This window comes from Erythranthe guttata, chromosome 1, assembly GCF_056151865.1.
Source record: "Erythranthe guttata isolate IM_541 chromosome 1, IM_541, whole genome shotgun sequence".
NCBI lineage: Eukaryota > Viridiplantae > Streptophyta > Magnoliopsida > Lamiales > Phrymaceae > Erythranthe > Erythranthe guttata.
In genome coordinates, this window is record NC_142533.1 from 2,570,436 (window position 1) to 2,584,299 (window position 13,864).

General features: G+C 36.5%; 3 protein-coding genes across 6 annotated transcripts; 2 read left to right on the top strand and 1 right to left on the bottom strand.

Moving 5' to 3' along the window:
- Positions 1 to 1,566: 1,566 nt before the first annotated feature.
- RECQL2 (RECQ helicase L2) lies at positions 1,567 to 7,098 on the top strand. 4 transcript variants are annotated; one of them, XM_012981911.2, is made up of 20 exons: positions 1,567 to 1,812; positions 1,999 to 2,222; positions 2,779 to 2,925; positions 3,022 to 3,237; positions 3,404 to 3,508; positions 3,598 to 3,702; positions 3,821 to 3,943; positions 4,276 to 4,364; positions 4,683 to 4,719; positions 4,803 to 4,836; positions 4,924 to 4,976; positions 5,045 to 5,122; positions 5,200 to 5,265; positions 5,353 to 5,419; positions 5,492 to 5,545; positions 5,699 to 5,806; positions 6,004 to 6,068; positions 6,198 to 6,276; positions 6,392 to 6,609; positions 6,706 to 7,098. In XM_012981911.2, exons 1-20 carry the CDS (start codon positions 1,746 to 1,748, stop codon positions 6,904 to 6,906), a joined length of 2,136 nt encoding a protein of 711 aa, XP_012837365.1. In that variant the 5' UTR covers positions 1,567 to 1,745; the 3' UTR covers positions 6,907 to 7,098. The 4 variants fall into 4 exon arrangements, with proteins under 4 accessions (XP_012837365.1, XP_088672781.1, XP_088672794.1 ...); XM_088816655.1 differs by having other exon boundaries at positions 1,591 to 1,812; positions 6,383 to 6,609; XM_088816668.1 differs by having other exon boundaries at positions 1,668 to 1,812; positions 2,028 to 2,222; positions 6,383 to 6,609.
- Positions 7,099 to 7,538: 440 nt separating this feature from the next.
- Positions 7,539 to 11,523, top strand: LOC105957929 (eukaryotic initiation factor 4A-3). The gene is made up of 8 exons (XM_012981914.2): positions 7,539 to 8,066; positions 8,474 to 8,714; positions 8,877 to 8,957; positions 9,532 to 9,639; positions 9,972 to 10,091; positions 10,312 to 10,479; positions 10,739 to 10,825; positions 11,118 to 11,523. The coding sequence occupies exons 1-8, from the start codon at positions 7,753 to 7,755 to the stop codon at positions 11,229 to 11,231; spliced, it is 1,233 nt and encodes a 410-aa protein (XP_012837368.1). The 5' UTR covers positions 7,539 to 7,752; the 3' UTR covers positions 11,232 to 11,523.
- A 312-nt stretch (positions 11,524 to 11,835) lies between these two features.
- MOS2 (D111/G-patch domain-containing protein) lies at positions 11,836 to 13,599 on the bottom strand. The gene has a single exon (XM_012981915.2). It carries the CDS (start codon positions 13,444 to 13,446, stop codon positions 12,085 to 12,087), a length of 1,362 nt encoding a protein of 453 aa, XP_012837369.1. The 5' UTR covers positions 13,447 to 13,599; the 3' UTR covers positions 11,836 to 12,084.
- Between the last annotated feature and the right edge of the window lie 265 nt (positions 13,600 to 13,864).

A 13,864-nucleotide genomic window follows, 5' to 3' on the forward strand; every position in this document is an offset into this window, starting at 1 on the left:
CTTTTTTGAAAGCCAACTTAAATGAATCAATTTTGCGAGAGTTGGACGCTAATTTTTTTAACTTGTTGTGACCCTTTCTAAAAGCGTGTTATGACGGTTTATAATAGCTGTCTCAATAAAAGACGTTTTTTATGACTTTTTGTTCAAAAGCGTCTTAAAAGTATTTTTTTGGGAATTAAAAAAACTGAAAATATAAATATCAAAATTAAACGGCATACTTTTAATTTAAGGCGTCACAAAATAATACGTATTGAGACGGATTTTTTAAGCTGTCATATTAAGCCGTCATTTGAGTGTCACGAAAAGCTATTTTTCTAGTAGTGAGTGATAATCTCCTCATATTTTTTTCGCCAAATTATGGATCAAACGGGATGTAAATCGACTACGTTGTCTGTATACATGATTAAAATATTAAAGTGTATATTATGACTAAACATAGTTGATTTAGTAATCGACCATAACGGATTACATAAGCTACCACATAACTATACCAAAACCGACGACAGAAAAACTAAAGTATATCGGACACATAGAAGTTCTTCCACGCAATACATTGTCCGATGACGTAGAGGATGAAGTTGTCCATTTATGAGATTAGAGCTATATTTCAATTCCGATAGTGAACTAAATAAAATGTATAACTTCACGTGGTGGCAAATCGGGACCGGAAAAGATAGAGTCGAATTAAATGCAAGCATTTATAATATTAAAAAAAATGCCAACCAATTTAAATTAAATTAAATAGAATGTCCAACCAAACAATTCAAAAAAAAAAAAAAAAGCAACCCCTAGATACACTGAATCACACACAAAATGCCATATACAGCAATTTGTATGAAGTCATTCATAATTGATGCATTAAAAGCCAACCCCTAACTTTTTTTGCAATTATTGCTCATATCAATCAAACACCCACTAGCTTTTTGTATTTATTGATAGTATGAGAAAACACACACACACACACCATGCTATTTGCACCCCACATTGCCAACCTGCAGTATTTTTAATACAAATACCTATTTCAACTATTGTGTGCATCTGTTCCGCAATGGATGACCTACTGATCACTGCAAATAAGTTTGGGTCAATTGGTTCGGGTTTAAATTTCATTGACCATAGTCGCTAGGTCAAACTTGTTACACATACTTAACCTAGTGTGATTTACGTCTCTCGTATGATTTACAAGCTATTATACAAGAACGTAAAATCACCTTAGTGCACCTATATATTTGACTACGTGTTCCATTCATTACCGAAAAAAAAAAAACTATTGCATGTATCAATGAATCAATTGAAAACAATATTTATAGTTTTTTTCCCAGAAAAAAAAAATTCGTATCGGAGTTGGGATCAATATATTAAATACTTGTACCAATTCAACTTCATTGTTTGAAAAAAGAAAAAATACAAATATATTTTCTTTTTCCAAAGATTATATAATAATTTATTTTCAAATTTTTGTCCGCAAATTTAATTGGACTTTTATATTTTGGGCTTTAAATATTATTGGAAAAAAATGGGCTGGTTTTATAAATATATAATTTTCAGTCCAATACTTTAGCACTACCCACTAACTATTTTGGGCTCTGCAATTTCAGCAGAAATATACAGAACAAAATATTTCCTCTAATTATATTTGAATTGAACATCAACAAAATTAATAATTTCTGCATAATTATATATATTTATTTAATTCAATTCTTCTGCTGTGGAAAAGTGCGCCTGAAGGAAGGAGGAGAAGGAAAATGGGGACGACGGAAGAAATTTTATCGGAACTTCTCGGAGTTGAAATGGAGCTTCAAGATGTTCAAGGTATATTCTGTTTTGATTTTAGGTTTTTTTTTTTTTTTTTTTTTTTTCTTTTTAAATTTGCTATTTTTTTTGATATTGCTTTCCAAATTAACTCGTTTGCTGTGTGTATTTTCCGCCTTTCCATTTTGCCTATGTTAATGGCAGCAAAAAATTCTAACTGTTATTGATTCTCTGCTGTTGTATCAGAGCAAATAAAAGTGTTGTTGGATCAGCAGGAATCGTTGTATCAGAGGCAATCGGAGCTTAAAGTTCTATTGGAGCATAAAGAATCTTCTAGAAGCAATGGAGACGGAGAAGAAGCTTCTGTTTCTGTGGAGAATTGGTCTGGGGAATTTGAATGGGACTCCGAAGCTGATGATGTTCGGTTCAATGTTTTCGGCATATCGGCCTATCGTGCTAATCAGCGAGAGGTTTGCCGTACTTTCCGTTTATTGTTTCAGGTTATTGATATTTGTTTAATTGAAAATAAAATCATGCCGAAGCGGCATAGATCATGACTCATTGTAAACTGCATTTTAATTGAGTAATTTGTGTTGTGACAAAGTGTGCCACTATCGAGAGCTGCCATTCGTGGAATTAGCTCCGACTAAGGTACTTGCAAGGCAGTCATGATTAGAAACTTCGTGGCCGACAGGAATAAATGTAATCCTACTTTGTGGAAAAACTATGATAAGGACAGCTGAGAACAAAATGCCTCGATGCAACAAAGTTACCCGCATCTCGAGCAAACATAACTCCTTTTGGGGAAATGTCAGTCAGAAAAGAGATTGATCTTTTCGAAATGACATCTCTACATTCTTGCATCCTATTGACTATTAAGATACATGTACATATTGTGATGTATCTTGGATTCCGGTTTCATCAAATTATGAGTAATATAATTTTTTTTTTCTGAATTGAAAAGCCACTGATTTTTCAAATTTTGTGCTGTTTACATGTTAATTCAAACTGTTTCGTGTGAACCAGATCATAAATGTAATCATGAGTGGAAGAGATGTTTTAGTAATCATGGCTGCTGGTGGCGGCAAGAGTCTTTGCTACCAACTTCCGGCAGTCCTTCGAAAGGGAGTGGCTCTTGTTGTCAGTCCTTTACTGTCTCTTATTCAAGATCAGGTAATTATTAGATCAATTTTTTTTGTGTGTGTGTGTGTGGGTGGGTGGGGTTTGGTGCTCGTTGACCAGCAGTTATCATGTTAACCATTGGTTCAGGTAATGGGTTTGGCTGCTTTAGGAATCCAAGCATATATGCTGACATCAACAACGAGCAAGGAAGACGAGAAGTTCATTTACAAAGCTCTAGAAAAGGGGGAAGGAGAGCTCAAGATATTGTATGTCACACCAGAAAAGATATCAAAAAGCAAGAGATTTATGTCGAAATTGGAAAAGTGTCACCATGCTGGTCGCCTTTCTCTAATTTCCATTGATGTAAGTATGCGAGTACACGGTTCTTCGAACTTTTATTGCTCAGAATAACCCGATCAGTCTCTATTATTTGCACTGATTTGTTTTAACTTTTATTTGGAAGAGATACACAATGCCCTCTCAACTGTTTGCTTATACTGATTAAACATATTATTTAACTACTTTTCAGGAGGCACATTGTTGTAGTCAATGGGGCCATGACTTTCGTCCAGACTATCGGAATCTTGGTATATTGAAGACCCAATTTCCTGATGTCCCCATGGTTGCTTTAACTGTATGTCATATTTTATATTTGATTGATATATGCCCTTCCCAGATTATTATGTGTTCCGAACATGTGGAATTCAACTCGTCTTTTGATAGGCCACTGCTACAAAGAAAGTACAAGAAGATCTGATGAATATGCTGCACATACCAAAATGCATTAAGTTTGTTAGCTCTGTGAACAGGCCCAACCTCTTTTACATGGTATAGATTTCATTTTGTCTTTTCTCCTAATAATATTAAATGGACCAGGTTACGTTTTTCAATTACATCAAGTTCTGTAGCACACCTTATTTTTAGAACTGTGGAATATACTTCGTAGGTACGAGAAAAATCATCAGTTGGGAAGTCGGCGATTGATGGAATAGCTGAATATGTACAAACCTCATATCCGAATAATGAATCTGGGATAGTGTATTGTTTTTCCAGAAAAGAGTGTGAACAGGTATCTTCATATATCTGCCATTTTCATCTAACAAAAGAGCATTATGTAGGTTTCTCGAGTTAATTGTTGTATCAAATAACCTAATTAATTTATTAAGTAAATCTGTTTCTTAGTTCTGTGTAGAATCCGGGAGTCGTAATTTTAGGCTTGAATTGCCACATTATTCTAGGATTATTGCTAGGTGTCATACTCGATCAGGATTGGATTTCAGTGATAATTGGATAACTTTTATTTGCTAATTATATTATCTTTTATATGCCTTGTCTTTGTTGAATGGTTACTGAAAGCCCGAAAGTTCTATTTAGAAATTGTTCATGTCCAAAAAAATGTAGGTTGCTAAAGAATTGCGGGATAGGGGAATCTCAGCTGATTACTATCATGCAGATATGGATGTCCACGCTCGTGAGAAAGTTCATATGCGGTACTAACTTGCAATTGTTTGCTCCGGTCAAAGGAACTTGTGAAACTTTACACCTGCTTTTTTCATGCATGACATTTGTATAGAGTGTGCTATGTCCAATACAGCTGCTACATAAACGAATTTGGTTGGAAATATATCTTTTTACAAAATTTGGCATTCTTTTTCAAATTGACAAAATTGTTAAATGCACGGGTGAAATGGTTGTTGACCTAGTGAGTTTGGTCCCTGGATTTGTTCTTTTCAATTTTCGGCAGGGCCGGTGCTTATTTCTCGTATATTATGGTTGACTTAGTGATTTTTCATCTGTGATCGTCATAGGTGGAGTAGTGGCAAGTTGCAAGTCATTGTTGGCACGGTATGTTCAGGATTTTTTTTTTTTTTTTTTTACTTTAATCTAATGATGTCAAAAAATCATTGCGACGGTATTTTATCTTGCAGGTGGCATTTGGAATGGGGATCAACAAGCCAGATGGTTAGTAACTATTGTTGGCTTTATTCTTGTATTATAAGCAATGATTCTTTTTTTTCTCGTACTTGTAATGATAATTGATGGTTGTAGTCAGGTTTGTTGTTCACCACAGCTTAAGCAAATCGATGGAGACATATTACCAGGTTTGTGCTTATGTAAATTTTGGTTTTGCCTTCTATAGTCTTTCTTTGTGTAATATCTCTTATTACAGGAGAGTGGTCGAGCTGGAAGAGACGGTCTCCCTTCTGAATGCTTGTTATACTTTAGACCAGCTGATGTCCCTAGGCAGGTAAATTAGTCGGTGAGTTATAATCTTCTTTAGTTGTTCACAGCATTATCAATCTTATGTCATCACTTCTTCTGCAGAGCTCAATGGTCTTCTATGAAAATTCAGGGTTGCAAAATCTTTACGACATTGTTCGGTATTGTATGGTATGCTTCTTCTTTTTTTTTTTAGGTAATAAAACAAATAATATATGTCAATTACTTGTTGATTGAGCTTTCATCGCTTTTATGTAGTCTAAAAGGCAATGTCGAAGGGGTGCTTTCTTCAAACATTTTGCTGAGCCTTTACGAGATTGTGATGGTAAAAATTTGAACATCTCATTCGCCTTTTCTTACAAAAACCTAACTAAAGATTCTAACACTTCCTTTTCAGGGATGTGTGATAATTGTGCATCCTGCAACGAGATCAAGGAATTGGATGTAACTGGTATGCCAAATAAATTGTTATAGTATATTCTAATTGATTAAGCTGAAAATAAAATTCAACACACGGACTTTAAAAAACTCTTATGCAATATTCTCGTTAACCTTTCCCTTATGAGTCTCGAGAATTCTATTCTAATGTCAATATGAACTCCAGATCACGCCAAATTTATAGTATCACTATTGCAAGAAATGCAAGAGAATGACCAAAGGGTGACGATGTTGCAATTAGTTGACAAGATAAAGATCAAGAACAAGCATTTGGGTGAGTTCTTATTAGAACAAGTTGCTATTTGATATGTTCGCTAATCTATGGGACTTATATGTACATATATGCATGTGAGCATACGTTTTGAGAAGTTGTGCGTTAAATGCAAGTTTGCATCATCTATCGAAGTATCTTACATAGAGAATAGATGCACAAACATATACATAGTACTGAATTTATTAGTACTTGCTCAGTTCCTGCGCTAAAACGGGAGGAATTGGAACAACTTCTCGTTCAGCTTTTGGTGGATCTTGTTTTGGTAAGATTTTCGACATCTTGCTCTTGTTCCAGTTTTCGCTATGTGTATTCTTTGATTTTGATCTACAACCCATGCGAAGTTATTTTGATCTTGATGAATAAAAAAAGATGTCTAACTCTTCTCATGCAGAAAGAAGAATTCCAGCATACGGCGTATACGACAAATGCTTATTTGACTACAGGACCTTTGGCAAAGCAAGTATTGCATGGTAACGAATAAAGATTCTCCGTATCTGTCACTAATTTACGGACTATTTCGGTTTTTTTCTTACTGCATGAAGATAACCCTAAAAATCTCCCAACTATAACTGCAAGAAATTGCAGGAAAGAAAACAGTTAAGCTTGAAGTTAACTGCGGACAGAAAAACAGTTCAACCAATTCGAAAACTAACAAGCGCGGAAAATCTAGTGGGCTGGAATATAAGCTCGACGAGCTGCGAAAGGAACTCGCTTCACTTGACGGGGGAATATTCCCTCACTCGGTATTATCCACTCAGCAAATTACCATGTTGAGTGCCGAGAAGCCTAAATCAATGGAAGAGGTATAATCACTAATCTTTGTCAAATTGCGTCGCTATCAGACCGATTGAACTGCTTATTATTATTATTATTTTTTTTTTTTTTTTGCCTTGTTGCAGTTGGAGAAGGTAATTGGAAAGTTGAAAGCCGATAAATACGGGGCGAAAATTCTCGAGTCAATAATCGAGTATGAATCAAAGAACCAAACAGATGATGATTTTTCAGATGGTGGAAAAGATGAAAGTGAAGGCAGAGCTATTAAGAAGTTGAAAACTAAGAGAGCTCTTGTTGTCATTGAAAGCAGTGGAGATGAAGCATGAAATCAATCTTGTATTATTAGTTTTTTTAGTTATTTAAAAAAGCCGTGAAAAAATATTTTTTGGTTCTTCTTTAAGATTTTTAGGGATAGTAGAAAATACTCAAATTGTTAATTTCTTTTCAGGTCAGGTGTAATATGATGTGAAAAGACTAAAATAACCTTTATTATTTAATGACAGTATAATTGAATTAATCTGAGTAAAAATTAAAATAGGAAAAATGCGTTTAATGGAATATTATAATTTTAAACAAAAATATTGTTAGAGAATTATGGAAATTGAGTTAGGAATGATAATAATGTAGAACATCGATGAATTAATATATTAAATAATAACTCCTACTGGTCCCGATTCGGTGTAAAAATATTAAATTAGTAGTTTGATGATGTAATATTTCGCTAAATTAATAAAATTTTGATTAAATAATAACTTCTCTTCGTCCTGACTTGGTATAAATGTATTAAATTAGTAGTTTGACAATATAATATTTTGCTAAATTAATAAAAAAATTATAGTTTCGACTGTATTAATAGATAGATGCTCAACTTTATTTGAGAATTATGGTACTAGTAAAGTAATAATTTCTAAATAAAAGTTGAGTCCTTTTTAGTCTTTTAATAATAAGGGTAGGGCTTGTAATAAAGAGTGTGTATATTTGCTTGTTAAATAATAGCGGCAACCAATTCTTCCATACAAGAATATATTCGAACTCTCTGCCCTACCACAAATATAATCAGATTTGGGTGCAGAAAAATCGCGACCTAGGGTTTCTATTTTCCCCCCTCTTTTCTCCGCGCGACAAGAAATTCTCCCGTAATTCTCCCCTCCGGCGACTCTCAGCTAAGCAATATGGCGGCGGCGTCGGGGATTCAGAGAGGCGGTGGAGGAGGGCGGCGAGCTATGGACGAAGACGACGCTAAGCTCGTATTCGAGACTTCGAAAGGGGTGGAGCCAATCATGAGCTTCGACGAGATGGGGATAAAGGACGACCTCCTCAGAGGAATCTACAACTACGGATTCGAGAAGCCTTCCGCCATTCAGCAGCGTGCTGTTCTTCCTATTATCTCCGGCCGTGACGTCATCGCTCAGGCGCAGTCCGGTACGGGAAAGACTTCCATGATTGCCCTTGCTGTTTGCCAAATTGCCGATACCAAGTCCTCAGAGTATGGTTTTTTACTTCCCCCCTCCTTATATTCTTTTTGTGCAATTAATTCTATGTGTCGTGTTAGCCTCTATCTTTGAATTTCAATTTTAGAAATTAGGGTTCTGTTTCTAGGTCAACTTCTGCTTTTTAGTGAGCTTTTTTATTTTGAGGTTTTGTAATCATCTTTTGGTTGTTAATTATGAATGAATTGCTTCTCTATGGAGTCTGGACATCTTATTGAATTTATTTAATTGAGGTTATAGGGTATGCGGTTCATATTATTTAGCATTGAGAAGAGTAGATGTGCTCGTCCCGTTTGTGCCGTAAGGCCCATAACTAGTATAGTTTAACTTGTGTCTGAAAAGAAGTTCAGTTAATGATGTTTTTTTTAAATATTTGATTTACTCGTGTTCTTCTTAAATTTAGGGTCCAAGCCTTGATACTGTCACCTACAAGAGAGCTGGCTGCCCAGACAGAGAAAGTAATATTGGCAATTGGTGACTTTATAAATATACAAGCTCATGCTTGTGTTGGAGGTAAAAGTGTCGGTGAGGATATTAGAAAATTAGAGCATGGAGTTCAAGTGGTGTCGGGTACTCCAGGCAGAGTTTGTGACATGATCAAGAGGAGAACTTTACGAACTAGAGCAATCAAACTATTAATTCTGGTGAGTTCCATTTTACTTCTCTCATTTGATGTACTTGGACTCTTGGAGTAGTTTTTTGTGCATGGTACTTTTGATATATCTGTCCAGTCATTTTATCATCATCTTATACCTTATTTATGCTGTTCTTCTTATAACATTTTCTCTTTCTTGTAAAATTGTTAGGATGAGTCTGATGAAATGCTGAGCAGAGGGTTTAAGGATCAGATTTATGATGTTTACAGATATCTTCCGCCAGAGCTTCAGGTGATCTCTCTCTCTCTCTCTCTCTCTCTCTCTCTATATATATATATATATATATGTATATATATATATATATATATATATATGTGTGTGTGTGTGTGTGTGTGTGTGTTTATGAGAAATGTTACCAGTAAAATGCATTTCGAGGCACTATGAGGCATGAGTATACAATTTCTGCAATAGTGAGCCATTGGTACAGAATAATGTCATGGTTTGTCTAGTGCACGTATCGAGGAAATACGTATCATCTGTTTTCTCAATGTATTTTCAACTAGGAAGAAATCGCTTGTTCTGGCCATTTAAAATAAAAACCAGGACCAGATCTCTTCATTTTAAGTTTCTTAATTTTTATTAAGGAATATATTTGGTACTTTGCATGAAACTTTTATGTATATCATATCATTTGTCATGTATTGCAGAGATTTAATTTTTGTTTCCATGTCTGTGCTGATCTATATAAGGAGTCTCCATCTTGTTGCGGAAATTTCTCATCCTCTTCTGTCATTTTTTTTCCAAAAAAGTATTTATGTTCCCATATTTATATATATTGTTTGATATGAGGGAATTGTTATTGTAGGTTGTCTTGATCTCTGCCACCCTTCCAAATGAAATATTGGAAATCACAAGCAAGTTCATGACTGATCCTGTTCGGATTCTTGTAAAGCGTGATGAGTTGACCCTCGAGGTATACTCTTCCACCTATCTTCATTCTGTAAGGATAGTTCTGTAGAAGTTGGGAAGCAAGTTTGGGTGTAATGGGCAACTATCCACGCTTCTCAGCCCTATTTAGTGACATGTATCAGTAAATAGAGGGGTTGGATTTATGTCTATGTATCTTGAAAATTTATGAAGTATCAGTTTCTGCCGATTAGCATCTTTAGATCCTAACTCTTTTGACATAAAAATTCTTGTAAAACCTTCTCTCATGGGCACAAGTTTCGTGGGTGTTAAAATTTGGATTTTGCATCAGATCTGTTCTGATCCATGATTACTGATTTTTATCCTTTTTAATGACAGGGCATCAAGCAATTCTTTGTCGCTGTAGAAAGAGAAGAATGGAAATTTGACACTTTATGCGATTTATATGATACCCTCACAATTACCCAAGCTGTTATCTTCTGTAACACAAAGCGGAAGGTACTTTTCCAGTGACTTGCTTCAACATTCTTTGATGTTTTATTTGTTACTATTTCTAATGGCTATTAAGTATAATGATGTATAAACCTCTCCTTTATGGCATGATTTTAACAGTGCACTGTCTTATTAATATTTCCTGGTTATCGGTAATTGTCTAGTAATTGATAGTCATGGCAATTACTGTCACTGAAATTTTATGTCTTCCCTTTGTATGTGACAGGTGGATTGGCTGACAGCAAAAATGCGTGAGAATAACTTTACAGTCTCTTCTATGCATGGAGATATGCCACAAAAAGAGCGAGATGCAATTATGGCGGAATTTCGGTCTGGCCAGACCAGAGTTCTTATCACAACAGATGTTTGGGCTAGGGGACTGGATGTTCAACAGGTACTTAGACTGTGATTGCTTGTTAAGCATATTGTCCAATTTCCATCTTGCACGACAAGGTATTTTACAGGGGTATGCTTGTCTGTGAAAATGGAATGAAAAAATTCTACATATGTACACTTGTAAATCCAATAATCCCCGTCTGTTTGTCTGTTTTGTGGGTTGAATCTAGTCATTCCCCCTTTCTTTAACCCCTCTCAACTCTTCCAATTTATACTCAAATAGGTGGCAATTGATTTATCTCTTTGTATTCGCCCAGGTATCTTTGGTGATTAATTATGATCTTCCAAACAACAGAGAGCTTTACATCCATCGCATCGGAAGATCCGGCCGTTTTGGGAGAAAGGTAATATATCACTTGCTTTTGAGATCATTCTTCAAACTACTGCATCGTAAAGCAGGAATAAAAGTTGAATAATTGTGTTACGAGGACTTCGAATTTTTAGGCTCCATTTGAGTTAATTGTTTCGCCTACCCGAAGTCCCCAACTATCGTTCAAGCTCCAAATTGTGTTATTCATTTCAAGATTAAGTTTGATTTATTTTCTTTAGTTCTCACTTTTTTCGTTGTTATTATTGGCTCTGTGCTGATTTCCTATCCCTGCTGATATAATGTGGGTTTTAATGATTGTTGTGCAGGGTGTTGCCATAAATTTCGTCAAAAGTGACGACATCAAAATCCTAAGAGATATCGAGCAATATTACAGCACACAGATCGATGAAATGCCAATGAACGTGGCTGATCTAATTTAACCCATCTTATGGAAGATCTTGGTTTTTTATTACTTATGGCTGTCTGGGCCTGTCCATACTAGGAAACTGCTGGACTTGTGCTGGTTTTCATTTTCGGTTTGCTGAGTGAGCGTATGTGGATTTTCGGTGTTGTGTTTTAGAAGTAAATACTTTGGTCTAATTTAAGTTCTCTACTTTATAGTTTGGATCTTTCACCCACTCGCGATTTTCTGGGGTGAACGTTAAACGACTATTCACATGTATTTCGTTTGATTGAAATATTTAATTTCAGCCACTGGCTTTTGGATTGAAACTATGCTTGTAATGCTTGTTTACATTTTTAATCTTTTTTTTTTTTGGTTCTCAAGAAGTCATGTTTATTTTATTCATCAAAGTTACTTATGAACTTGGAAACTACTCTGGTTGCAATGCTGACACACAAAATTCAATATCTACACAAACCTTGACCTACTTATGTATGTATGTATTTAGATAGGCTAAGGTGCAGAATGTTTCAACAAATCTCTTGTTAATGTTCAACTATCTCAAACACAAACAATTGAAGAAGTTGCCACTGATGTAATGCAACTATGATGCAAAAGCTAAAACAGAAAATACTTCGGCCTTTCAAGAGAAGCTACATTAGCATATATCTCCATGTCAAATTCAACACAAGTACAAAGAGAACATCACATCATGGATCATATATCAAATATTACGGTTACTACGAAAAACGACTTCAAACGGTTAAAACAGAAAGTTGACAAACAGCTTTGAACCATTCTCTCTGTATTGCACTTGGAAGCAGTTCTATAGCGCGCACACGAAAATCTTAAGTTATATTTTTAATGGAGAAAAATTAGAACAACATTATTTAATAACCAATATCGCTCGGGTCACCTGTGTACTCTGCGATCTGCTCGAGCCTCACATTCAGCAACTCATGTGTATCTTCATCTCGAAGCACGCATGTCTCCTTCTCCGAGTCTCTCTCCACCAGACTCCCATACACACCCTTGTATCTACCGTACAAAACAAGAACCGGCCCTCCTCTTTTCGGAAGTGCAGTCTCCAACAACTCCTGGTCCACCCCTTGTACTAACTCCCTGCTTTCATCGACCGATATATCGCACATTCCTGGCCCCACAACATCCACAACCACCCCCTTCTTCAAGTACAATCTCCCACCTTTCAACTTCTTACTTATAATCCTCACTCTAATATGATTCCTCAACCAGCTAATTTTCTCCTTCCTTGGCTTTTCTTCTTGTTCATCTCTCTTTCTTGAAAGATTCCGATCCTTATTGTCTTTAATTTCCAATTCCTTCAACTTTCGCAAACACTTCTCTTCATCTTCAGAGCCCAACTCCGCTACATCCCTACTCGGGACTTCCACCTTCTCGTTGCTCCTCGATAACCTTAGAACCAATAAATCCCCTCCGCTTTTCACATTGACTATTTTACCCTTCATCCCGATCTTCCTCCCATTAACTATCCTCAACTCTTTACCCACCGGAAAAAAACCCTTCTTTTCTGTCCGACTCTCCGTCTTCTCATTTCCATTCACCGGATTCTCGCTAGCAGCATTGCCGTTAGTATCAATCTGTTTCTCCGGGATTTCTTCGATAAACCCTAACCCTCCTCTACCGATCTTCTTCTTAACCTCGGGAACTTTCACATCCTCCTTCCTATTGCGGCCGATGCCTGCACCTTCTTTCCAACCGTACCCCGAGAGCAGCGCTGCAGCAAACTCATCCACCGGCACATCCGTATAATCATCCATCCCGGAGTCTTCCGGAAGCTTCTCCAGATCCTCCTTCAGTTTCCTCAATTCCAAGTCAGCAATAGTTTCACCACGGTCGCGAGCAGGAACAGGAACACCACTAGTGGTGGCCGATGGCTGGCGGAGATTGAGGCCATATACGACGGAACCATCTGTAGGTTCAGGTTTGCAGACGGGATCCACCTCGAACTTGACGGCGGAATCTGCGCCGTCCGATTGGGAAATTTGGGGGAGATTGTGGAGGTTTTTGAGTTTCTTATTGGGGCGCCAAACGTTCGGAATTGGGGCAATTGATTTGATTGTGGAGTCCGGCGGTGGTCCTTCGCCGGAAAGGAACTCGACGACGTAAGTTTTGGTGGAGGCTTCGGGTTCGTCGGAATCAGCGAAGGGCGCCGCCGGCAATTTTTTGACGCGAGTGGATTTGGATTTGGCGTTGTTGAACGATAGATTCATCTTGCTCGAGGATTACGGAGAGAAGAATTCTTCAATTTGTTCCCGCCGGAGCAAGAACCGCCGGAGCAAGAAACCCTAATCAGGGTTTTGATTTTGATCGGGGTTGGAGAAAAAGCTTTGGATTTCCGCTCGTTGCCGGTCAAATACAAAATTAGAATTTTTTTTTTTTTTTTTTTTTTTTAACTAGAGTTTGCTTTAGGTAATTACAACCACCTCCCTAATGTAAAGTATAATTTCATAGCACCCCTTATTTTTGAGAAATTATATCCACCCCTGTAATTTGTAAATTTGTTACATCCACCCCATGCACAATGGTGTTAATGTAAGAAATCAATAAATTGTAGGGGTTGATGTATTTATGTAAACAATATGGGGTTTTTCGTATTAAACCTTAGCTCAGGGGGGCGATTGTAATTTA